This window comes from Cebus imitator, unplaced genomic scaffold, assembly GCF_001604975.1.
Source record: "Cebus imitator isolate Cc_AM_T3 unplaced genomic scaffold, Cebus_imitator-1.0 Scaffold385, whole genome shotgun sequence".
Lineage (NCBI taxonomy): Eukaryota > Metazoa > Chordata > Mammalia > Primates > Cebidae > Cebus > Cebus imitator.
The window spans coordinates 2,145,650-2,170,213 of NW_016107700.1; the positions used below are offsets into that span (position 1 = coordinate 2,145,650).

The window sequence follows — 24,564 nt, forward strand, 5'->3', positions numbered from 1 at the left end:
GGGAGGCTGAGGCAGGAGAATTGCTTGAACCCAGGAGGCGGAGATTGCAGTGAGCCGAGATTGTGCCCCTGCACTCCAGCCTGGCACCTGGCGACAGGGCAAGATGCTGTCTAAAAAAAAAAAAAAAAAAAAGTGTGGAATGAGAGAAAATATACCATGGAAATCTATCAGTTATCTTTCTCCTTTCACCTGCCTCACCTTTGTCAAGGTACTTAAACCTGGGCTTGGTGTCCACGCCTGCAAAACAGCACTTTGAAACAGGGTCAAATGAAAACTGTGAAGAGCCAGGTTTGTTGACTGTAGCCAGTGCTTGGTTACCGTCCAGCAAATGCTTCTCCCACACCATTCCGGAGCATTTCCTTGTCCGTGCAGCCCCAGCCCCCACCTTCCCATAGAACCGAGGTCGGAATCTCCCAAAGTTGCCCGGCTGAGCGGCAGCACCTCAGCAATGCCACTGGGACCGTCCGCCAGTTCTGGCTCAGACAGAAAGCACCAAATACAATCTCCTCCCACGTTCCCACATGTGGAAATGGAACCCTGACTCCTGGCTAGGTGCCTTCCACTACAGTGAACCACCTCTGTCGGAAATGAGCATAAAAACCATGCTGAAACCAGCCAAAAACGCGGGAGGCCTCTAGACAGGTACTGAACACACAGCGCAAAATGACTGTTGCTGCTTCCCACCAGCTGCTGGTATTTGAGGGTCCAGGGAGGGAATTCATGGGAAAGGCCAAGGTCTGCACAACGTGATTTCTTGGATTTTCCCAGTAAAATTCTGCTGCCAGTTCTAGGGTTGGGAAGTTCATCCCAGGGCTCCCTGTCGGATTCTGATAGGCTGGTGGGGTCGATGTGGGGGATACTCTCTGGCTAATGTCCTGATCCCAAACATCTGAGATACATCCTGCCAGGAATCCCCTCTCCATGGTGGCCCTGGGAGGAACCACTGATGTGTAGAGTGAGGTTTCTGGGCAGTAAATTTATTTCCCCCATCTGTAAAATCTGTGACAGAGATCCTATTTTTGAGGGTTCCATAATTTCACTTTGGGGCATGAAGGAGGAGGTCCCTGACTGTTGCCTTCTCACGGTCTGAAGGCTTTATAAGAACACTGACTTCCTCATTCATTTTTCCTGGTCACAGCCAGGAATATGAATTAATTCGTTATTCAGCACATTTTAAAGCAGCACTAATTGTGTGCAAGCCATTACTGAGGTGCTGGAGACACTGCAGTAAGTAAGATGGGGCAGCCCCTGCCCCCATGGGGTTTACAGCCTTGCAGGGAAGTCAGATAACAACCAACCAACCAAGATCAGCGTATGTGCTGAGTGCTATGAAGCACACAGAGACGGTGGGACTGGGAAGGAAGCAGGGAGTGTGGGGCTGCTTTATTTATGTTTTTAACTTGATTTTGAAATACTTTTAGATGATTTAGATCTAAAGGGAGCATGAATAGTACAGAGACTTCCCATACATTCTTTCCCTGATAGCTTCCCCTAATGATAGCATCTAACGTAACCAATCTGTAGTATAAGAAAACCAGGAAATTGATATTGATGCAAAACCATTAACTAAATCCAGACTTTTCTCTAATTTTACCAACTGTCCTACTAATAGCATTTTTCTGTCAAGGATTCAATCTGGGATCCCATGTTATTCATACCTTTAGTGTCATTTTCCCTTGGGTACCTCTGATGTGACAACTGCTCAGTCTTTTCTTCCCTTTCAACCTTGACACTTTTTTTTTTTTTTTTTTTTGAGACAGGGTCTCGCTCTGTAGTCCAGGTTGGAGTGCAGTGGCACATGGTGCAGTTACAGCTCACTGCAGCCTCAACCACCTGGGCTCAAGTGAGCCTCCCGATTCAGCCTCTGGAGTAACAAGGACCGCAGGTACACACCACCATGCCCAGCTAATTTTTTAAAAATTGTTTAGCAAGACAAGGACTCACTATGCTGCCCAGGCTGATCTTGAACTCCTGGGCTCAAGCAGTCCTCTTGCCTTGGCCTCTCAGAGGGCTGGGATTACAGGCCTGAGTCAGCACGCCCGGCCTTGATACATTGGAAGAGTGTTGGTCAGTTATTTTGTAGCGTGCCCCTCAATTTGGGTTTGTCTCCTGTTTTCTCATGCTCAGGTTAAAGTCACGGATTTTGGAGAATACCACAGAAGTGATATGCCCTTCTCAGAGCACCGAACGGGACAATCTGACAGCAATCTTTCTCATTACCAGTGGCGTGAACTTTCATTCCCTGGTTAGGGTGGCGTCTGCCAGGTTTCTCCACTGTAATGTCACGATTTTTCATTTTGTAAATAATAAATATCATAAGGAAAATACTTCTTCTGTTTTGTTCATTGAGACAGGGTCTCACTTGGTCACCCAGGCTGCAGCACAGTGACACAATCATGGCTCACTGCAGCCTCAACCGCTCAGGGCTCAAGGGATCCTCTGCCTTAGCCTGTCGAGTAGCTGGGACTACAGCCACGCACCATCACACCTAGCTAATTCTTTTGTATTTTTCTTAGAGATGAAGTCTTGCCATCTTGTCCAGGCTGGAGTCGTGATTTTCTATTTCCTTCTTTCCTTCTACATTTTTTAATTGTATTTTTTTTTTTTTTTTTGAGATGGAGTCTCACTCTGTTGCCCAAGGTGGAGTGTAGTACCACGATCTTGGCTCACTGAAACCTCCACCTCCCGGGTTCTCTCCTGCCTCTGCCTCCTGAGTAGCTGGGACTACAGGCATGTACCACCATGCCTAGCTAATTTTTCTTTTAGTGGAGACGGGGTTTCACTATGTTGGCCAGGCTGGTCTTGAACTCCTGACCTCATGATCTGCCCGCCTTAGCCTCCCAAAGTGCTGGGATTATAGGTGTGAGCCACTGTGCCTGGCCAAATTAATTGGAATTCGTTTGAATGGAAGATCTGTCCTTTCTTCTGCATTTATTTATTTATTTAAATATTTATTTTAAGACAGAGTCTTGCTCTGTCTCCCAGGCTGGAGTGCAATGGCACTATCTTGGCTCACTGCAACCTCTGCTTTCTGGATTCAAGTGATTCCCCTGCCTCAGCCTCCTGAGTAGTTGGGACGACAGATGTCCGCCACTATGCCTGTCTAATTTTGCATTTTTTTTTTTTCCAGAAGAGACAAAGTTTCACGATATTGGTCAGGCTGGTCTCAAACTCCTGACCTCAGGTGATCTGCCCACCTTGACCTCCCAAAGTGCTGGGATTACAGGCGTGAGCCACTGTGCCTGGCCTAATTATTTCTTTATATCATTATGGATTAAAGCGTGTTTATTTTATTCTATGGGCTATATCCAATACTATTGTTATTTATTTCATTGCTCAAAATTGGTCCAGTTTTGGCCACTGGCAGCTCCTTCAGGTTGGTTCCTGTGTCCTTCTGGCCACTCCACCATCCTTTTCTGAGCACTTCTCACTGGCACTGCAAGACGCTCAAGGTGCATCGTGGGAATTCCCATCCCTACCCCTGGAATCAGCCATTTCTGCAAGGAGTTCTGTTCTTTTTCTTTTTCTTTTTTTTGGGAGAAATAGTTAGAAAGACTTGGGCACTGGGCTGCTCACTGTCCTGGAGTGTCAGTACTTTAGGCTCTCTCAGTGAACAGAGCTAGGAAATATACGTGTGTACACTAATGTGTGCAAAAACACACATCTATATGTATCTGTTTATCTAAAGATATATATATATATATATATATATATGTATAGATTTGAAATATCTGAGGTCATACTGACACCTCCAATTCCAGTCCAGTGTGGTGTTTCTTTAGGTGTGATACTTGAGAAGGCCTTGTGAGTAAGATACCCTAAGACCAGACCTGAACACTTCCGTGCATCGATGGCAAGAATGCAAAATGGCACAATCCCTAGGGTGGGAAATCTGACAATAGTCTAGCAAAACGACACATGCTGTGACTCAGAAACTGTACTTCTAAGAAAATGTCCCAGCTGGCCATGGTGACTCACGCCTGTAACCCCATCACTTTGGGAGGCCAAGGCAGGAGGATCTCTTGAGGACAGAAGTTCAAGATCAGCCTGGGCAACATCATTTTTTTAAATTAGCTAATTTTTTTAAAATTTAGATTTTGGCTAATTTAAAATTAGCAAATTAAAAAAAATAGCTAATATTTTTGAATTAGCCAGGCATCAGAGGTTGCAGTGAGCTGAGATCACATCACTGCACTAACTGTTTTGAGGCAGAGTGAGACCCTGTCTCAAAACAAAACAAACAAACAGATAAAATTAGCCAGGCACGACAGCCCTTTGCTTGTAGCCTATTCAGGACGCTGAGGCAGGAGGACGGCTTGAGCCTGGGAGATGGAGACTGCAGTGAGCCGTGACTGTGGAGCCATGGCGCTCCAGGGTGAGACTCCGCCTCAAGAAAAAAGTAAGAAAAAAGCAAGGTAAACAGTACAGATAACACAGCCCTTGCTACAGTTTGGATGTGGTTTATCTCCGGCTAAACTCGTGCTGAAATTTGATCCCCAATGTGGCTGTGATGGGAGGTGGGGCCTAGTGGGAGGTGTTTGGGTCATGGGGGTGAGTCCCTCACAAATGGACTAAGCCATGGTGGAGGGGGCTGGTGAGTGGGTTCTGCCTCTCAGAGAAATGGATGCGTTTTCTAGGCAGGGGAGGCTGTTAAAAAGTCTGGCTTGCTCTCTTGCTTCCTCTCAGCACATGTGGTCTTTTCACACACCCATCGTCCTTCCACTTTCTGCCATGAATTGAAGCAGCCTGAGGCTCTCACCAGATGCAGCTGCCCAGCCTTGAGTCTTTCAGCCACTAGAATTGTAAGCCCAATAAACCTCTTTTTGGCCAGGTGCAATGGTTCACGCTTGTAATCCCAGCACTTTGGGAGGCTGAGGCGGGTGGATCACCTGAGGCCAGGAGTTCAAGACCAGCCTGGCCAACATGGTGAAACCCCCGTCTCTACTAAAAATACAAAAAACTAGTTGGGTGTGGCGGCAGGCACCTGTAATCCCAGCTACTTGGGAGGCTGAGGCAGGAAAATTGCTTGAACCTAGGAGGCAGAGGTGGCAGTGAGCCAAGATCATGCCATTGCTCTCCAGCCAGAAAGCTGCAAACTCTCTCTCAAAATAAAATAAAACAAAATAAAATAGCCGGGCGCGGTGGCTCACACCTGTAATCCCAGCACTTTGGGAGGCCGAGGAGGGTGGATCACGAGGTCAAGAGATCGAGACCATCCTGGTCAACACGATGAAACCCCGTCTCTACTAAAACTACAAAAAATTAGCTGGGCATGGTGGCGCGTGCCTGTAATCCCAGCTACTCAGGAGGCTGAGGCAGGAGAATTGCCTGAACCCAGGAGGCGGAGGTTGCGGTGAGCCGAGATCGCGCCATTGCACTCCAGCCTGGGTAACAAGAGTGAAACTCCGTCTCAAAATAAATAAATAAATAAATTAAAATAAAATAAACCTCTTTTCTTTGTAAATTACTCAGCATTAGGGAGTCTGTTACAGCAACACAAGACAGAATAAGATGACATTATATCTAATAAAGGGTGAGGCCATGATCATCATCGCCATCAAACACTGGTCACCGTGAACAGGTTTCTTAACTGTGGCGCCAGTGACACTTTTGGCCAGGAGGTTTAGCGGCATCACTGGCCTCCGCCCCTTAGTTGACAGCGGCACTCCCTTCCGCTCCCCACTTGCAACAACTAAAAATGTCTCTAGATATTGCCAAATGTTGCCTGGGAGGCAAGATTGTTAGTAGTGGAGAAAAACTGCCTTTCAAAAATGCTAGGGATCCATTCATTAGTTTAAAACCTGGAAAGTGGCCAGGCATAGTAGCCACGCCTGTAATTCCAGCACTTTGGGAGGCCGAGGTGGGTGGATCACCTGAGGTCAGGAGTTCAAGACCAACTTGGCCCACGTGGTGAAAACCTATCTCTAGTAAAAGAATACAAAAATCAGCTGGGCGTGATGATGCGGGTGCCTGTAATCCCACCTACTTGGGAGGCTGAGGCAGGGGAATAGATTGAACTTGAGAGGCAGTTTGCAATGAGCCAAGATTGCGACACTGCACTCCAGTCTGGACGACAGAATGAGACTCTGTCTCAAAAAAAAAAAACCAAAAACCACCTAGAAAGTAAGGGGTAAAAATACTTTTGACTGTAGAAGAAGCCAGTTGTGTGAGTGAGGAGATGGAGGACAGCCTCCTAGGCAGAGGGAACAGCGGACACAAAGGCCCTGCATGTTCGAGAGACATCAAGGAGGCTAGTGTGGCTGGAATCTAGTGGTCAGGGGCCGAGGTATACGAGAGGAGGTTGGGGTGACAGGCAAGGCAAGTTCATCTCCAAGAACTCCTGTTTCTCAGCCTCCAAGAACTCAGCACGGTGATTCAAAGAAGCCCTGTGACTTGGGAAGAACTTCAAAATGTCTATTGCTGTCAACCAATATGGTGACAGTGCATGAGCTTGGGAGGTGAGAAGTCACTTGGGCCACAGAACACCTGTAGAGCTTTCTGCAGCCAGCAGGGACTGGTGACAGCCGGTTCCATTGAGACATACCAGCTGGGGGGCTTGGCTCAGAGTCCAGGACAGACAACGCCACCTTCCACAGAGCTGCACATGCAAAGCAGAAAAGGCTACTTTCTGAACCACCTCCCTGTGGCTCTGGAAAAACAAACAATCACAGAGCCCTCAGCCTCCTCCTCAAGGCCACTGTGGGCAGGAGGTGGCCTTCACCAGGCTTGGCCACCAGCCTCCAGATGCCAAACCCTGAGACCTTCAGCCCGACACCAACAAGGGCCCTAGCTATTTTTGTGCCCTGGGCAATTTAGTCTCATCCAGACAACCTAAATCTGTCTTATTTCTGACCAAAAAGTGAGACTTCAAAAGACACCCTCTTCCTTCAGCTCAGAACAGAATCTTGTGGCCTGTGACCCGTCCTGCCTCCCCTCAGACCCTCCCTGGCCCCGAAGGGCCCACAGGAAGAGTGTCCCAGGCCCTCCCTGTGCTAGCCCTGCCATCTGTCCCTTGAGTGTCTTGTGCCTTCTGGCTGCAGACGCCTCCCCCAGACTCCCTCCTGGAAGCTGCTCTCCCCGGGCAGCCTGCCCCTCTCTGTTCAGCTGAGAAGCCTCCCAGTCCTCAGACCCCACGCAGGTCAAGCTTTTGGCCTCTCCCAGCCCCCATGCCAGGCCTTGCTGTCTCTGATCCAACTGTTCCTCTGGATGGCGAGCCCTTGGAGGGCCGGGACCGAGCCACGTGTGAACATCAGAGGCTCCCATGTGGCTCATTGGCCGCCGTGTTCCAGGGCCCCAGAGTGGGGCTGTCCCAGCCTTTCTTCCTGTAGGCCGCTTGTCCCCAGGACAGCTGCTCCGTGTTTGGCACTCACAGCCTTTTGGGCTGGGTATCGCTGCCAGTCTGGGTGTGGCTGCCATGTCCCCGTGTGAGTCCATCAGAAGCCACCGACATTCCCACTGCTGTGGACCTGCCTTCTCTCCCAGCCTGGCCCCTGCGGGTGGATGGTGGCTCCCCCAGAGCTCGGGGTGCATGGGCCGGGCCTGCCTGACTGGTCCCACAGGCAGCAAAGGCAGGAAGGGAGACCCCATTTCAGACCCGAAACAAGGCCCAGACCCCACAGCCTCTGCAGGCCAAGGGAGGCCAGGACCCATGACCTGTCGGTTCTGCGTCCTGAAGAGGCTTCTCCCACCCAGAAATCTCAGCACCGCCTCGAGGCGGCCCAGGGCTCCATGTGGAGGTATTTCCAGCCGGGTCTCATCACTGGCTTGTTTCAAGGGCTGTTTCCATATATGGCGCTGCTCTCATAATTACCGGTCCGGCCTCAGACGGCTCTGGACCCCAAATTAAAAGGGAACACCCACACACGCCACCACATCAAGCCTGCCAAGGCCAAGAATAGATCCCAGGAGATGTGAGCAAGAAAGATGCAATTCCTCCAGTTAAATCCCAGGAAAGAACTGAACTGTGGGAATTTTCCAGAAAGATGGTGACACATCCTCTCTTGCCTGTGGGGAAGAGGCCCTGGGAGGAGGGGGGCTGGGTGAACCTCCCCACCCTGTGCCTCACCCTGCAGGAGCCCCCATCAGCAGGCAGGGGGTGGGCACATTCTTTGGTCAGAGCTGGAAAGGCCTTCAGGCAACCTTGCAGAGGTGGGGAAACTGAGGCAGAGGAGGGGCAGAGGGTTTCCAGGGTCACGTGTCAGACTGGAGGCCTGTGATGTGGATGTTCACACTTGGGGCCAATGTGAAACGAGCGGCCCCAGAATTAATGGGAAATACCGGGATGGGGGTCACCCGCCAATAAGGCCCTCCTGTCAACAGACACCTGAGAATACCTGTGAAGCCCCCTCCCTCCAGGCAGGGCCCAGCGGGGACTTGGGGTCCCAGGGGAGGGCCCAGGGAGCTGCGGCACCCATTGTCGGCCCCACACAGACAGGGAGGGCGGCTCCGCTCTGTCCCACCTGCCCAGGCCCAGGCTCCTCCCAGCTCTCCGTGCTCCCTGCCTCCGGCTGGGCTCCTCTTTCCCTCAACTTCCTGCCACACAGGGGCTGTATGCACCATGGGGGGTTCGGGGAAGAGTCAGACTTGGTCTCCGTTCTCAGATTGTTCCGGGGTTGCTGAGGAGTAGGAGAAAGAAAGGCTAGGTGTGCCCCTGGATCTCACAGGCAGAAAGCGACTGGAATCCTAAGAGAAGTGCATGCAATGCAGGTGGGACTTCTGTCTGGAAAGAGCCTGTCTGTATGGGATTGTGGGGTAGGAGCTGAGAGATTTATGGAAACCCTGACCCACCTTCATTTAAAAGTTAGGTGGAGTTTTCATCTAACAAAAATGGAGGTAAGTGCATTCTATGAAGGGGCTTCCAAGTGAGCAATGGTGCAGAAATGGGGCACAATCGATCAGCCCCATCTGTGAAGTTCCTACTGTGTGTCAGCCTCCAGCTGGCCACACTGCACACAACCCTGGCAGGCCGGCTCACTTACATTGTCTTGAATATGTGGAAACTGAGCTTCAGGGACTTCCAGTAAGCTGCTCAGCGTCGCACAGCTCCCAAACAACACACGTAAGACTAAAGTCCTGCTTTAATATATCCACTGAGGAACGTGTATAACAGTATTCAGAACAACCCAAATGTCCGTAAGAATGGATGGACTATGGGCTGGCACGGTGGCTCATGCCTCTAATCCCAGCACTTTGGGAAGCCGAGGCAGGCGGATCATGAGGTCAGGGATTTGAGACCAGCCTGACCAACAGGGCAAAATCCCATCTCTACTAAAAATACAGAAGTTAGCTGGGCGTGGTGGCGCGCGCCTGTAATCTCAGCTACTCAGGAGGCTGAGGCAGGGGAATCGCTTGAACCTGGGAGGTAGAGGTTGCAGTGAGCCGAGATCGTGCCGTTGCATCCCAGCCTGGGCAACAGGCTGAAGTGCTACTGTTCAGCCCCTCCTGTTTCCAGATGGGGCGTCACTATCTAGCACACCCAACAAGTACCTTTAGAGCTCAAGCATGTATTATGTTTCTCTCAAATTAGAAAGTCATCTCCCTGAGGGCAGGTACTTTACTTTCTTCATAGCTATATCTCCAGTGACTACAACTGTGCCTGGCCCATGGTAGGTGCTACACAGCTATTTGGTGAATGAATGAATGAATGGATGGGAAAATGAGAGAAGTCCCTAGTAAAGAAGCAAAGGACGTGGCCCTGGGGCCCATGGAGACGGTGCCATCCTTCCAGGTCACATGGCTGGCAAGGGCAGAGCAGGACCCGGGCCAGGTCCTGAACTCCCACTCAGTCCTGCTTCTCCCAAACCCAGAAGGCTCAGTTCATCAACATTCCTGTCCACGGCCACCAGAGACCATGGGAACAAATCTGTCTGGTGCAGGAAGGGATCAGGATGAAAGAGAAGATGCCTGCATTCTGGTCCTGGCTGGACTTCTCCCTGCTAGTCCTGCTTATGCCTCAGTTTCTCAATCTGGAACATGGGCACCTGCCTCTCTGCTGACGTGGGTGGAGGAGGATTTGGGAGGAATGCGCAGAGGTGGTCCTTCCTGCCATCCTTCCTCCCTCAGGAGGGACCAGGCCGGCCTGAGGCACTGGGGCCAGGGCATGGGTGGTGTTGTGAGAAGACGCCTCTGCCACAGAGCCACAGGGTCAGGGACGGGAGGCACCTTGCCTTTCTGATGCCATCACTGTAGAATGGACGAGAAAGCAGAGGCCTAGGGAAGGGAAGGGCCGCGGCCCGGGACATGCAGGAGTTCATGGCGGGCGCAGGCAGCACAAGAACCTGGGTCCTGCCTCCCAGATCAGGGCTCTCTCCTCCCTGAGCACAGAGAGACCAGGGACAGAATCCACCTGTTCCATCACTGTCCTGCCCAAGAAAGCCCAGGTCTACAGGCTGATATGGACGACAGGCCAGGCAGGGCCCCAGCTCTGCCCCAGCCCTGGCCTCCCAACGCAGGCTCTGAACATCAGGACGCAGGCTTGACTTCCTAAAGCAGGGCTCTGCACAGAGGTCTGAGCCACGGAGGGGGTCTGTGACAGCCCCACCCTCTGGGTCCCACGGGCTGCCATCAACAGTTGGGGCCTAGGGTACCAGGCCTGGCTTTTCGGGAGCCAGATGAGGCTGATAGGAGAGGTGGAGCAGGAGGGAGCAGGTGTGGGAGCGTGGGTGTGGGCAGTGACACCCCAGTGACCCTGTTATTAGATCCCGTGGTGGCCTCTGGGGCCACTGACCTTCAGGGGCCTCCAAACACGGAGAGCATCCTGGTATGTGGCTACCCCACCCTGCCACAGCCTCAGTAGTTGCCAGTTAAAGCTACTCTGAGAGAATTCCACTAGTGCAATTAGCACATCAGAATAAAGAAGGCCCTTCTGACAGCTGGCTGTGCCCACCCACAGCCTGGGCTTCCACTAACAACGACCTGCCTGTTAATCCCGCAGTGCTGGAGGCCTCGGGTCTTAATGAAACATGCAGAGCTGATGTGGGAAGAAGCTGGGCTTTGGAATCCACAGCTGTGGATTCACCCCAGATGTGCTGTGTGGCCCTGGGCTGGCCATTTAACCTCCCTGAGCCCATGGGCTGGCAAAACAGTCTCACATGAATGAAATGAGGAATTGTAAGGCTCTGAAAGTTCACGTGCTACTTTTCATTCCAAAAACAGGTACAAACACCTTTTGTTTGGCTTTTAGAATCTGTTTCTAGGTTTCACATGTGTACAAGACATATGGAGATGCTCCTGTCACCTCCGTACCAGGCCATAGCTGGGAGGGTCTGGGGCCAACAGAGGCCAGCTCCAGTTTCACCATCGGAGGGGAAAGGAACAGGCGTTCTGCTCCTCCCCTCTATCAACCAATCATACAACAACCTTGAGGACAGATCACCAGGCACCTCATTTTCCAAGGAGCAACCAAGGCTCAGAGAGGGTGAGGAACTTCCCTAAGGTCACACAGCAGGGGTAGCCACTGCCCAATTCATATCCACAGCCCCCACCAGGCTGTGCATGCCTTGACTCAGGGGATGCCAGGGGAGGTAGGATGTGAGCTGGGTGGTGACTCATTCTGATGGGTGGCTCCCGAGGGGACATTCTTGGGCGACTCCATCCATAAGTCTTCTTGGTCCTGCGCCCGGGGCCAGCCTGTCCTGATGACACAGCCCCAGCCCCAGTTTCACAGATGGTCTCCTCTGTCCCACATCCCCACCCTGTCCTCTAACTAGGAAGGTGGCATCCAGATCCCACGGGCCAGAGTCCTGTGCCTGGCACTGGCGCTCAGTGATGGTGAATGGCTGCCTCCTGCTGCTTGCCCCCCACCTCAGCCCACCACCAGCTCTGGGTGGCGGGGAACAGAGGCTCGGCCATGCCTTCTTCTGCCCTAGTGTAGGAAGCAAATGGCTGAGGGCCCCCACAAAACCTGCTGCTGCTCAGTGCCCTGGGTTCTTCGGCCCAGACTCCTCAGAAAGCTCTCTGCACCCTGAAAACCTGACCTGACAACAGAAGTGTCATCTCCTTGAGCACTGGATGGACAGTCAGGCTTCCTGGGTCCGTCCTGGCTCAGCCGCATAGAGGCTGTGCTATCCTAGGCATGGCGCTGCCTCTCTGAGCCTCACTGTCCTTATCTGGGAGATGGGGATGCAGACCGTGGCTGTTACCAGGGTTGCTGTGAGGATGGAGAATGAAAGATGCTGTCGGTGGAGGGAGGCTGGAGACCCGGGCAGGGACCCTCTTCCTGCTCTCAGCCCCACAGCTCCCCCACCTCAGGCTGAACTGTTGTCCTTGGCTCTCCAGACCCCGGCTTGTCACTTGCCACAGAGAGGAGGCAAAGCAGATGGGGGACCTGACCAACAGTCACTATACGACCACAGACCAAAGAGTTTAGCACTGCAAAAAAAATCTCTGAGCTCCTAAGGAGTAAATAGCTCCCGGGTTTGATAAAAGATGTTGGCAGACAGGAAAAGCCGGGCTTTGCCTGGGAGAACAAAGTGGGTCCAGCTGCCCACTGGGCCATTCCACAGGCCCAGACACTCACCCCACGCCAGGCCATATCCCAGGGGCTGGACCCAGGGTGACAAGGCCACAGTCCCTGCCCCACCGACCTGGGTCTGCTCCTTCCCCAGCCGCTCCCCTGACAGCCGCACCCCACCCAGGCTCCAAACAGGGAAGAACCTGCTGTGGACTCAGGGCACCGTGTCAGCTCTGGTCACTCTGATGATGTGACCACAGGTTTCCACGCTGAACTTTGGCCCTCTCCTCAGTACTGCCCTTATCACAGTGACAGCATCCTGGCCTTGTTTACTCACCTGTCTCCCCAGGACCAGGCTGTCTTCCTGGGGCTGCCCAGGTGGGCAAGACCATCACCTGATTCTTACTGCCTTCACCTGGGTGCGTTTGGGGCAGGTGAAGGCAGGGTGAACGGCTCCCCTGGGAGTCCACAGTTCCCCCCACTCTGCTCCTGACCACCTCGCAGCCCAGGGTGCCTAGGACTCTTAGACCTTCCCTGGCCAAGGCGTTCGCACTCCCCTGGGGGTCGCGTCCACCGCCTGTGACTCCCGGTTCGGCCAGGGCCCGGCACCGCCTGCGGAGGCACGCACTCTCCCCAGCAGCCAGCTCACTCCGAGGGTCCCCGCGGAGCGCCGGCGGCCGCACTCACCCATGTTGACGAAGCTCATGATCAGGTCGGCACGGCCCAGGCGCCGCTCCGGGGGCGCGCCGTCCTCGTCGTCGTCGCTGGCCATGGCGTGGTACAGGTCCAGCATGAAGAGCGGCGCGGACGCGGGCAGCCGGGAGGCGGCGGGTGGCTCGCGGGGCCGGGGCCGCCCAGGCAGCCCGAGCACAGCCAGGATCTCGCGCTGAACGTCCCGGCGCTCGCGGGCGCCCAGACGCCGCTGATGACAGCCGGGCGGGGGTCGCGGGCCGGGGCCGCCCCCGCCCAGCGCGCACAGCGCCAGGCCCAGGAGCCAGAGCGGGCCGGGGCGCGCGGCCATGGTGGGCCGGGGGTGCTCAGCGGGCGCGCATCGGCTCCGCGGCCGCCCCTGGGCCCGGGGACGCCCCGACGGCGAGCGGGGTGCTGGGCTCAGCGAGCAGCGGGACCGGGCGGGCGGCGTCCGCGGCCTCAGCGCGGTCCCCGGAGCGCCTCCCGCGCGGCACCTGCCCAGGCTCCCAGACGAGCGGACTCGGACGCCAGCGCCTCGAGGTCGGGGCTACTCCGCGGGCTGGGACTGTCCGCCAATCCGTCTGTCGCCGCCGTGCCCGCCTGTCTGGCTGTGGCCGCGGTCCGCGCAGCGCAGGGGCGACGGGCGAGCTCCGGCAGCGACCCGGGTGGTGAGATTCCCGCGAGTCCCTGCCCCTGCCCCTGCCGTCGGTGCCGCCCGCTCCCCCCCGTCCGACCAATGGGGGCGCGGGGGCGGGGCCAGGGGCGGAGGCCACGCCCGCGAGGGGGCCAGTGGCGGCGGCCGGTGTCGCAGGTGGGGCGACCAAGAGGTGCGACCTGGGCGTGGCAGGTGGGCGGCCGGGGCGAGGGGTCCGCAGCAAGGACGTCAGCGTGATCAGGGCCGTCGTGCCTCTGGCCGCGGGCCTCAGCGCAGAGATCCTAGGGCTGCAGCGCGGTCCCAGGAAAGCAGGACCCGAGTCCGGGTCCCCCCAGTGGTGCCACCCGGCCGCCCCGCCGTGGTATGCGGGGGTCGCCACCGGGCCCAACACGCGTCCGCAGCCCTGTCTGGAGGCCAGGAGGTACCAGCCAAGTCCCGAGGGTGGGGCACGTTCCTCTGCCCGCAGCAGCAGGCCCGGGTTCTGTCCACCACTGCCCCTCGCCGCCTTCTGGCTCCTTCCCCGCGGCCCCTGCGTGCGCTGCGACGGGCGCCTACTTCCCGGCATGGGCTCCGTTGCTCCTTCCCTCGCCCCCCACCTGGCTCCCTCTTGCACCGGGCAGTCCCCCAGGTGGGTCGCCCCAGCAAGCCCTCGCTGTACGCCCTGCGCTCCCGGTACTGATGCAGCTTCGCGGAGGAGACTTGGTCTCCTGCCTCCAGCCGGGCTAGGAGCTCTGGGGCCCTTCCCCAAGCACCTAGGAGCCACTCGTGGACATCTTCTCAGTGCCATGGCCCCGTGCAGGCCTGGCAGGAGAAGGATCCTTGCGGAAACGCCTGGACTGACTCAGCCCCTTTCTGCACACCCTGCTCTTCCCTGGGCGCGCTCTTGCCTTATTTATTCATGTGTGGTTCAGGCGCTGCAGAAGGGGAAGGCACCTGGTCTGCCCTAGGAAGGCTGCTGGAGTTGACCTGGAGCGCCAGGAAAGGTCAGTGGAGGAAAGTGCTCCAGGCAGAGGGAAGAGCTTGTGTCAAGGCCCTGAGACCCCGGGCCGGGGAGCCTAATAATGGCAGTTAACAGTCAGCACTTGCCACGTGCGAGGCATGTTCTAAGTGCGTGTCCCGTGTCATTTCTGTAATGCTCACACATTGTTAGGGGGTACACATTGTTAGGTATACCTCATTGTTAACAAATGAGGAAACTGAGGCACATAGCGGTTAAGGGACTTATGCCAGGTCACAGCAGTGGAACTGGACTGGGGCAGGTGGGCGGCTGCTCAGTGGAGCGTAGAGAGCCCAGGGGGCAAATGGCCGAGGCTGGAGGGACTGGCAAGGGAGAGACCGCAAAGGGTCCCTTTTTCCAGGGGTAGACAAGGGCCATTTTCCAGGGGCTAGACAACGGCCCTGGGCACCAGGGATTATGGTGACCTCCATGTGGATTGAAGATTAAACCTCCAAGCAAGTGTATAACGCCTACAAAATCACATTTTGAAGGCATCACTTCAAAAAAAGTTTCTATATCAAATTCTTAATCTGAACAATTATTTGCTGGTACCTTAAAACATGCTTAATTTGTCTTTTACCCAACAGATAAATTTCCACACTGCTCGTAAATTTTCTGCGCGGTCCGGGAAGCGCCCCCTGTGCACCAACTGCTCCGGCTCCAGCCTTGCAGATGCGGATGCCACCGCCTTGAGGCCCAGGCTACTCCTCAGACTGAGGACTGTCCCATAAGGATACTGAACTAAGGATAATTCAGAATAAACGTTGAAATCACTCAAGACCAGAGCATGGAAGCAGAGCAGAATATGGATCAGAGGGAGACTGGAGTCAGGGCCCCGTAGTTGGAGTCAGGTACAATAATCAGATGTGGGGGTTGGTACAATGACAGTTAGCCTCTAATGGTGATGGGGTGGATGGGCAGAGGTGAAAGCTGTTTAGGAGGCTGAATCCACATGGCTTTGTCCCCATGTCATCTTGGTCAGTCTCAGAATCTCCTGCCCACACCCCCTTCACTGTCCTCTCTGCATGCCCTTTTTGAGTCCACAGCACATCACCTGAGGCCCTAGATGCAGGCTGTAAAAGTCTCGGGTTTCTTTTGTGCAATGCTGGGCTCCCAGCTAGTCTGTAAGCTGACTAGTGCTGGGCTGATTCTTATAACTAAAATGATTTCTCAATTTAGGATGAGCGGAAATAGAGCTGTGTTCTTTAAACAACGGGCTTCACATTCCTATACAACTAAACTGCAGATTTTAGCCATTCCAGGGGCCTCAGCCCACGATTCAATTCAGCAACCACCACTGTGGGCTGCTTTGTGCTGTGACCTGAGCCAGAGATGGAGTGGACAAGCTCCCTGCCCCTGAGCAGCCCCCAAAGCGACAGGGGTGATAGCTGGTGAACACAGTGATTTCCAAAGGCAGCATGAAAGCTGTGCTCCCAGAGGAGCTAGCAAAGTGTCTGGAAGGGCAGATTTGCTGGGAAGTAGGGGCAGGTGATGTGTGAATGGAATCCTAGAACACTAGGACTGGAAGGGAACTGAAGTAGGGTAGGTTTCTAGGAGAAAGCAGTGTCCGAGCAAGGGCTTTCCCCAGCCACCTGGCAACTCTGTGATCTTAACCTCTCTGAGGTTCAGTGTCTCATCAAGAAAAGGGGGCTAATGATCATAGAACTGTTAAGGGTATTTAGTGAGAGTGTATATATAGCACTTAGCACAATCACTGCCTTAAGGTAAGCAGTGTTATTGCATCATTCAAGGTCCCAGCAGACACCAAATTTGCATTCCTCATTTAGCATTTCAATCACAGGACTGTGATTTATACTTTTTTTGAAACAGAATTTCACTCTTCACCCAGGCTGGAGTGCAATGGCACAATCTTGGCTCACTGCAACCTCCACCTCCCAGATTCAAGCAATTCTCCTACCTCAGCCTTCCCAAATAGCTGGGATTACAGGCACCCGCCACCGCGCCTGGCTAATTTTTGTATTTTTAGTAAAGACGGGGTTTCATTATGTTGACCAGGCTGGTCTCAAACTTTTGACCTCAGGTGAACCACCCACCTCAGCCTCCCAGAGTGCTGGGATTATAGGCGTGGGCCAGGCCTGTAATTATACTTTAACCCTTTTCCTAGTATCTCTTTATTTCCTACATTGTCTGTGGAAATGCACTATTTTTAGCCAGGCATGGTGGCATGCACCTGTAACCCCAGCTACTCAGGAGGCTGCGGCAGGAGAATCGCTTGAGCCTGGCAGGCGGAGGTTGCAGTGAGCTGAGATTGTGCCACTGCACTGCACTGCAGTCTGGGTGACAGAGTGAGATCCTGTCTTAAAAAAAAAAAAAAAAAAAAAAAAAAAAAAGAAATGCACTTTTTGTTGGTGTCATCGCCAGCTGAGCTTTGCCACAAAACCCCAGAAAACCTTAATTACTTGGTAAGATTCTGGACCATAGTCCAGAATCTGGGAAGATGGAGGTCAAGCTGGTCTCGCATGCTTCTGCTGCTAAGAGGCCTAGAAGGGGAAGCAAATTAAGGTGAAAACACTAACCTATACAAAGTCCTGGCAGCTTGAAGTTACTCGGTTCCATGAAGAACAGAGTAAGCACTTCCTTCAGAATCCATTAGGCTCCAAATTCCTTTTAATCTGGAGATTTGGCCTAAAACAGCTTTGGCAAACATGCATTGATTTCACCACATGCCCACATAAGGAATGCAGCCTAATGACCAAGAACACAGGTGGCATGAGTTTCAGCCCCTTTACCTCTGAAGCCTCTAGCCCTTTTGTTGTTGTTAGTAAGTTAACATTTGGCTGTTCTGTTATAAAGCTGACTAGAGGCTGGAAGGAACAGAAGTGCCAGACTTGAATAGGGAGTTGAGGATTGGATTCAAAGTTTGCTTCTGTTATTTATCCATTTCATGAGCTCAGGGAAATCACTTTCTACTTTCCCATCCCAGTTTCTCCATCCTATAAAACAAAGGAGCTAGATTTGATAACCAATTTTGCTTCCACCTCTGAAATTCTATCATTTAATCAGAAATTTCAGCATGCTGCGATAGTGTGAAAAATTGGTCCCATTCTCTCAGACCCCAGGATTTCCATGATTTCGAGTATCTATCTTTTTACATAATTGTTATTTGTTTAATCATGTAAGTGGGACAGATGCCCTACATGTTCATGTTAATATCCTGGTTTTTTTTGAGACAGGGTCTCACTGTGTCACCCAGGCTGGAGTGCAGTGGTGCAATCATGGCTCACTGCAGCCTCGACTTCCCAGGCCCAAGTGATCCTCCCACTTTAACCCTTCTAGTAGTTGGGACTACAGGCATGTTGCCACCATGCTTAAGTTTTAGCAGATACAAGGTCTTACTATGTTTCCCAGGCTGATCTCCTGAACTCAAATGATCCTCCTGCCTCAGCCTCCCATAGTGGTGAGATTATGGGCATAAGCCATCATGCCCAGCCGTATTAAACAAAATTAAGAATAAAATAAGAGAAAATCTATAATTTGTCTATCAAGATATTTTGATTTGCATAATGCATTTAAGTCCTGACAACATGAGGATACCCCATGATAACATTTATAGATAAGGTAATGGTTGAAAAGAAAATCAGGAAATCCAAAATATTTGTTACTGCAAGCAATTTTAATACAAAAGTGTCTTGTTTTTAAACAGTTCATTGGTAGAGCTTCAGTTTCTGCCTCAATTAAAACCAATTGAGATAATCACACAGCAACGTGGTCGGAGCTGAAGAACAGCAGCTAAAAAAACGGGAGCCCTAGACAGCCCCTCTTCATGGTCACTTGGTCAGTTGACTTTATTACGCACAAAAAAAGACGAAAGCAAACGGGACTGGTTAACAAGTGTGCTGGTGAACTCCATTAAAGGACGGGCAAGTGTGTGTCTTACGTCCGCATTTTCAGAACAGGCTCGTGGAATTCATTCCTCAGTCTATGGGAAGTTGATCGACCATTTAAATAAATAGCAAAAAAAGTAGATAAAACAAATCTGTAATTCACAATGCCACCAAGGAGCCTATCCCTCGCGAAGGGTCTGGGTCCTGGTGAACACAAGAGTTACTGGTGTCTAGGCTGGATAGGGAGCAACAAATCAGTTTAAAACCCCAAATGTTCTGATGTTTTCTGAAGTTACATTTACCCCTGAATTCTAGCAGCTATTTGTCCTTTAAACACCCAGTACTGAAACAATATCCAAAGACAGTATTGCAATGAACTCCTTTTGCTGTATTATGTGCAAATGTTACTTAGATGAGGTTCCCTCTCTTTAGCTAAAAATCACACAACATTAAACAATGGAAAAAGCAATTGTAAGTGCCCTCCCTTCAGTTTTTGCTAATTGAGGTGTCTGTGATTTACAAAAAAAGAGTTCCTTAAACAGTGCAGGATTTTTTTTTTTTAATATAATTTATCTTGCTGAGATAGCAAGTCAAGTTTATAAAGAAGATGCATTTAGGAATAATCCTAAAAGATAAAGCAGGTTTACAACCCTGCACCGCGCAGAAAACCCTATTAATAGGCTTTTTTTTTTTTTTCCTTAAATACACATTCGTATCTTGACCTTTTCACTTGTTTTTCTCAAATATTTCATTTCTGGGCCCCATCCATTACAGGGTTACCAGGAGGCAAATTTTATCTACATAAATATTCACATGAAAATAGTAACTTACAAAAAGAAAAAAAAATAAGGCAGCTTCATAACACAATTATTCTTTTACACTTTTAACAATATAACTTCTCCCGTTCAGAATAAATATACACCCAATGTATGGAGCAGGATTCAAAGTAGATAGTGGCTTGGGGGTGCTTGGATAGTGTTATCGCTTGGGACCTGGAGTCCTAGGGGAGGCAGTGGTGGTCTTCTTAGACATGGTTGGGATTTTGGAAGGTTTGTTTAGCCCCCTCCTGGAGTTGCCTTGGCCCCCTGCAGCGCTGCTTTCTGAAGTGTCAGAACAAGCAGACTGCGTCTCTAAGAGGTCAAAGTCAGAGGCGTCACTTCCTCGCCGGCTGCTGGCTCGACTCCCAGCTCGACTCCCAGCCCGACTCCCAGGGCGACTGGCTGACTTTTTAGGGTCTGGAATTCAAGAATAAAACAGCGGACTTAATAGAGATGGCATGGGGTGGAAGAAGAAGTGAGCAGAGGCTAGGGTTCTGATCCTGTGTGATCTTAAGTGAATCTCACAGCCTTTTTGCACCTCAGTCTCCTCATCTATACAGAAGTTACTGAAGCCTTTTCTGGCTTTGTGATTCTACTTGAGAAGCTGCCTCCTGGGGATTAGAAAGGCACTTCTATCAGCAGCACTGTTACCTTCCATGCCACGAAAGTGGAAACAAGCAGGGCTGCTCAACCAGCTCAACACAGGGCAGGACAGATAGAGGCAAAATGATGGGAAGCTGCCAGCCAGGAAATGAAGCCGGATTCCTAGTTTCCCATGAGGAATAGCAGCAGGGGAACAGATGTGATCTTCCCCTGCCTTTCTCGGTTCAACAGCAGCCATAATAAATATGAGGTGCTGGGAACATTACTAGCAAGCTGCTCGTTCCAACACTGAGGAAGACCCATATTTCCTTTCACATTCTCTTAAATGTGATCATTTCTGATGAGAACGCATGGCCCAGCTTTGGCGGTGGAAGCATCTCATCTCAGAAGGAAAGCTTAAAACTAGTTGTAATGTCACTTGAGCATCTGCAGGTCTTTCTGGGCATCACACTAAATGCTACTCTCATTACTGGCTCCTTGGGAGCAGTGAAACATTCCACATAGGCTGTTGTTTCCAAATTCTCAGCCTGACTTATAGGTCATGGGGCAGGTACTTACCTGCTCGATTAGTTTTGGCACCTGTGGAGGCTGGGGAAGAACTATTGCTGGTATCACCAGCAAGAGATGTCCGACTAGAATGAAAGGTTGGTGTTGGTCGTTTTAACTTGCTACCTGATGATGGGATAACCTTAAAAAAAAATAACAAAAAGGTCATATTTTACTTGGTAAAGTCTTTGCTAGAAATTCAACTTTAAAAGGTCACCTTATACCTCCTTAGATTTGATCAATTGAAAAGCAAATTAAAAGTCCAGGAAAACAAAGATTTCTCTTGAAAGTATCCTAGGTCATATATTTTGATGATTCCCAAAATAGAAGTTTTATGTTCCAATTAAAAATTTCAAAATGTCTTCAAATACCTTCTGTTCTACTAATTTCCACTGGAAATGAAAAAAAAAAATCCTCAGTAAGATTATAATAGTTACAACAAACAATTATGGTGAATCAGTAAAGGAAAAAGAAATCCAAATAATCCTGGGTATCAAGATTTTGGGGTTAAAATTTTTAAATGAGTTTTAGCCCAGCCCCACCTATTTAATATGGAGATTCAAGTATTACTCCAATCTCTTAACACTAAGTAGGTGCTATAACTTTAGTCAAGATCTTATAGTCATTATCCTTACTCGTAAAATGCAGATAAAATAACTTGTGGATCAAATAAACTATGAGAAGTACATGATTGTGGGACTGAGACATCAGGAACAAGTCTGTGCATGAAGAGCTAGGAGATCTGGGTTTGAGTCTGGGTTCTGAGACTGATGTAAATTAACACCAGTGTCTTTGCTTCTCTCTTGGGAAATCAGGGATTAAATCCTGCCTCTCCGATTTCATTTCTACCACACTCCTCATCAGTCCATCCCAGCCACACTGGCTTCCTTGCTGTTCCTCCAATGGCCCAGCGAGGGTCCCCAAGTCCTGTCCCCTTGCTGTTCATTTTGCCTGGACTGTTGTTGCACAATCACCACTCCCCAGGCCCATCCCAGATCCATGTGTGGCTCACCCCCTCATTCCCTGTAGGGGCTCTATTCAAAGGATGACCTTAGTAGAGAGGTCTTGCCTCACTACTCACAACACTGCTTGTACATTTCTATTCTCTCCCCTGCTTCCTGTGTTCTGCATAGTACTCATCACTGCCTTAAGTATGATATTACTTGTTTGTTGCTTGTCTCTCCTGCTTTAAAGCATCAACTCCATAAAAGCAGGGACTTTGTTTTGTTCATTCTCACATTCTCAGCATGTAAAATTGGTACAGAAGAGGAACTCAATAAAAAATTGTTGAATGAATAAATGATGTATAGAAACATTTCCCAAATTGGAAAAGAGCTATATAATATTATCACTGCTACCAATAGGTGCTGTGTTTCCTATTTGAGTGATTTTTGTTGTTTTTTTAGATAGTAGACTTAACTGGAGGACTTAAAAGAGTATTTTAAATGTATGGGTTCTTTTTTTTTTTTTTTTTTTTTTTAATACAGAGTGTCACTCCATCACCCAGGCTAGAGAGCAGTGGCATACTTCACGGCTCATTGCACCCTCGATCTCCCAGACTCAAGCAATCCTCCACCTCGGGCTTCCTAGTAGCTGGCTTATTTTTGTATTTTTTGTAGAGACGGGGTTTCTCCATGTTGCCTAGGCTGGTCTTGAACTCATGGGCTCAAGTGATCTGCCTACCCTCTGCCTCACAAAGTATTGGGATTACAGGGGTGAGCCACCATATCCAGCCTTAAATCTGTGTGGGTTTTGTTGTTGTTTTTGTTTGTTTTTTAGATAGTCTTGCTCTGTTGCCCAGGCTGGAGTGCAGTGGCACGATCTTGGCTCACTGCAACCTCTGCCCTCCAGGATAAGTGATCTCTTGCCTCAGCCTCCCCAGTAGCTGGGACAACAGGCGCCTGCCACTACACCTGGCTAATTTTTGTATTTTTAGTAGAGATGGGGTTTTGCCATGTTGGCCAGGATGATCCTTAAATGTTTTAAACATCCATTATTTGAACTTGTCTCTACTTAGCTTTTTAAAAAATGAAAACAAACAAACAAACAAACAAAAAAAACAACAAAATCATTTATGCCACATGCTACGGCATGCCATTCTAATTTTTCTTTGAAATCAATTATGTAAATTGTTTTCCAGGACCTTTAAGACATTTATGCAAATAGAAGAGAAAAGCAACCCATCTCATTGTGTTTGCTGTATTTCTTAAATTTGTAAAGAAAAGTCATAAGCGACAAGCACAGGCTTTCCTGGCCCACGGACGAGGAAGAGCACCAGTTTCAGAAGTTATTGTTCCTGAGCACTGCTGCTGGAAAGACCACAGCTAGACCCCAGACTAGGATTCCAAGTCAGGAGATGGCCTGGCTACAGAACACAAATAAGTAGGGAAAGATGAAATGAAACAGAAAATAAAATCTCAGGACAGAACAAAAGCCTGATTTATCAGAATTGCATGAGAACTTGTACTTCATCATTAAACATCTAAAATTTAAAACAGAACTTCTGAGAATTATATGAAACTGGGGCCATTAAGGAAAGAAGAAAAGCAAGATAAGCAGGTAGTCTAGGGATTTAGTGGCAGTAGGTCCCCACATTATGTTCTAAACCAGATACATTTCTGAACTGGAGTTTTAGCTTGGAGTGGGATGAACCTCAAAGCAGCAGCTCATTCACAGCCATTGGCTTCTTGTGCCTCCCTTGTTTCCCTGGCTGAGGCTTTACAAGGCTGAAGGCAACACTGTCTTTTGAGGCACAAGAACCCAATGTTTCCCAGTAGGAGCTAGAATGCAAACTGCACTGCCATCAGACAAGCCACTAGCCCATTTTTCATTTCTAAAACACTGCTCTTCCAAAAGCATTCAGGCATTTTAATAGCTACATTTGAACATGCTTAATTGCTGGCATGTGTATTCAAATCAAGGCTACAAAAACTCAAGTGCCTAGGCCAAGAAATTCAGAAGCTAGAATGTGAGGCTCACAGCAGTGTTCACTGGTGCTGTGTTTGGCTAAAGGAGACAGCATCCACCCCTCGGACCAGTGTGGTGTGGCAATACCAACCACCCTGGACATGTGTCTCAGGGCAGATGGTGCCAACCACTCTTCTGTTCTAAGCAAAAATAGAACATTGTAGAACATGCGCCATAGTTGAATTTCAAGTGTTCATAACTCGTCTGAGTATCTGACATTTGGAGATTCCAAGAGGCCTGATTGTAAATGATATCAATAAATAAATTTCCAGGAATGATCATCATTTACCATTCTGAACAAGTGTCATTCTAAAGATTGTTATAAAGTTATTAATCTAGTTTCAGGCATCTCATTTCTCTCCAATTTTGGTGAATCCGAGTTAGAAACCCCTGAAAACACTTGACTAGATGAATCAGCTGTGACAGGAAGCACCACAGAGATGGCAGAGTGCAGGGATTCGTGTCAGGAAGAAGAGCTGGTCAAGTCCATTAGCGAGGGCCTCGTCTTGACTGTGTCCTTAGTCAGCAAAGCCATACTCTACCTCGGGGCTGGACAGCTGGAGGTCAGGAGAATGGCTGTCCCTGATAGGGGTGCCAGCTTTACTGTTTACCAACCAGGGTTTGTCATAACAGCGAGAGAACTGAAGTGAAGTCTGTGAAACGGAAATCCAAAGGGAAGGATGGGAACAAGTGAAAATGGAACAAAAAGGGAGCAAATTGGGAACAGAAAAAAAATAAATAGAAGATACTAAATTTTAAAGAAACAGAAAACAAAATAAAATGCACGCCGGTCCATCACAATGACAAGGACCAGGCAGGCACTAACATCCTTCATACATAACCCATCGTAACATCAAACTCACAGCCAGTGCCTGGATTTTCTTTCCTTTTTCCTTAAAAAATTTTTTTTTTTTAAGTTTTATTTTTTAGAGACAGAGTCTCACTCTGTTGCCCAGGCTGAAGAGCAGTGCATTCATAGCTCACTGTAGCCT

At 50.3% G+C, this 24,564-nt stretch overlaps 2 protein-coding genes across 30 annotated transcripts in view; both read right to left on the reverse strand.

The window, feature by feature from the left end:
• Positions 1-13,829, reverse strand: part of LOC108288808 (bone morphogenetic protein 8A) — a 32,170-nt gene extending 18,341 nt beyond the window's left edge. Inside the window, exon 1 of the mRNA XM_017507895.2 lies at positions 13,139-13,829. Within this exon, the coding sequence (XP_017363384.1) occupies positions 13,139-13,472 (334 nt within the window). The 5' untranslated portion in view covers positions 13,473-13,829. The remainder of the gene's footprint in view (positions 1-13,138) is intronic.
• A 4,579-nt stretch (positions 13,830-18,408) lies between these two features.
• MACF1 (microtubule actin crosslinking factor 1) overlaps positions 18,409-24,564 on the reverse strand; it is a 421,177-nt gene continuing 415,021 nt past the window's right edge. For 20 of the 29 annotated variants that reach the window (XM_017508009.2, XM_037731187.1, XM_017508011.2 and 17 more), the window contains 3 exons: positions 24,115-24,225; positions 20,618-20,747; positions 18,409-19,873 (listed from right to left, as the gene is read on the reverse strand). In XM_017508009.2, the coding sequence (XP_017363498.1) occupies positions 19,617-19,873; positions 20,618-20,747; positions 24,115-24,225 (498 nt within the window). In that variant the 3' untranslated portion in view covers positions 18,409-19,616. The remainder of the gene's footprint in view (positions 19,874-20,617; positions 20,748-24,114; positions 24,226-24,564) is intronic. The other 9 variants (XM_017508022.2, XM_017508006.2, XM_017508002.2 and 6 more) reach the window with 3 other exon arrangements.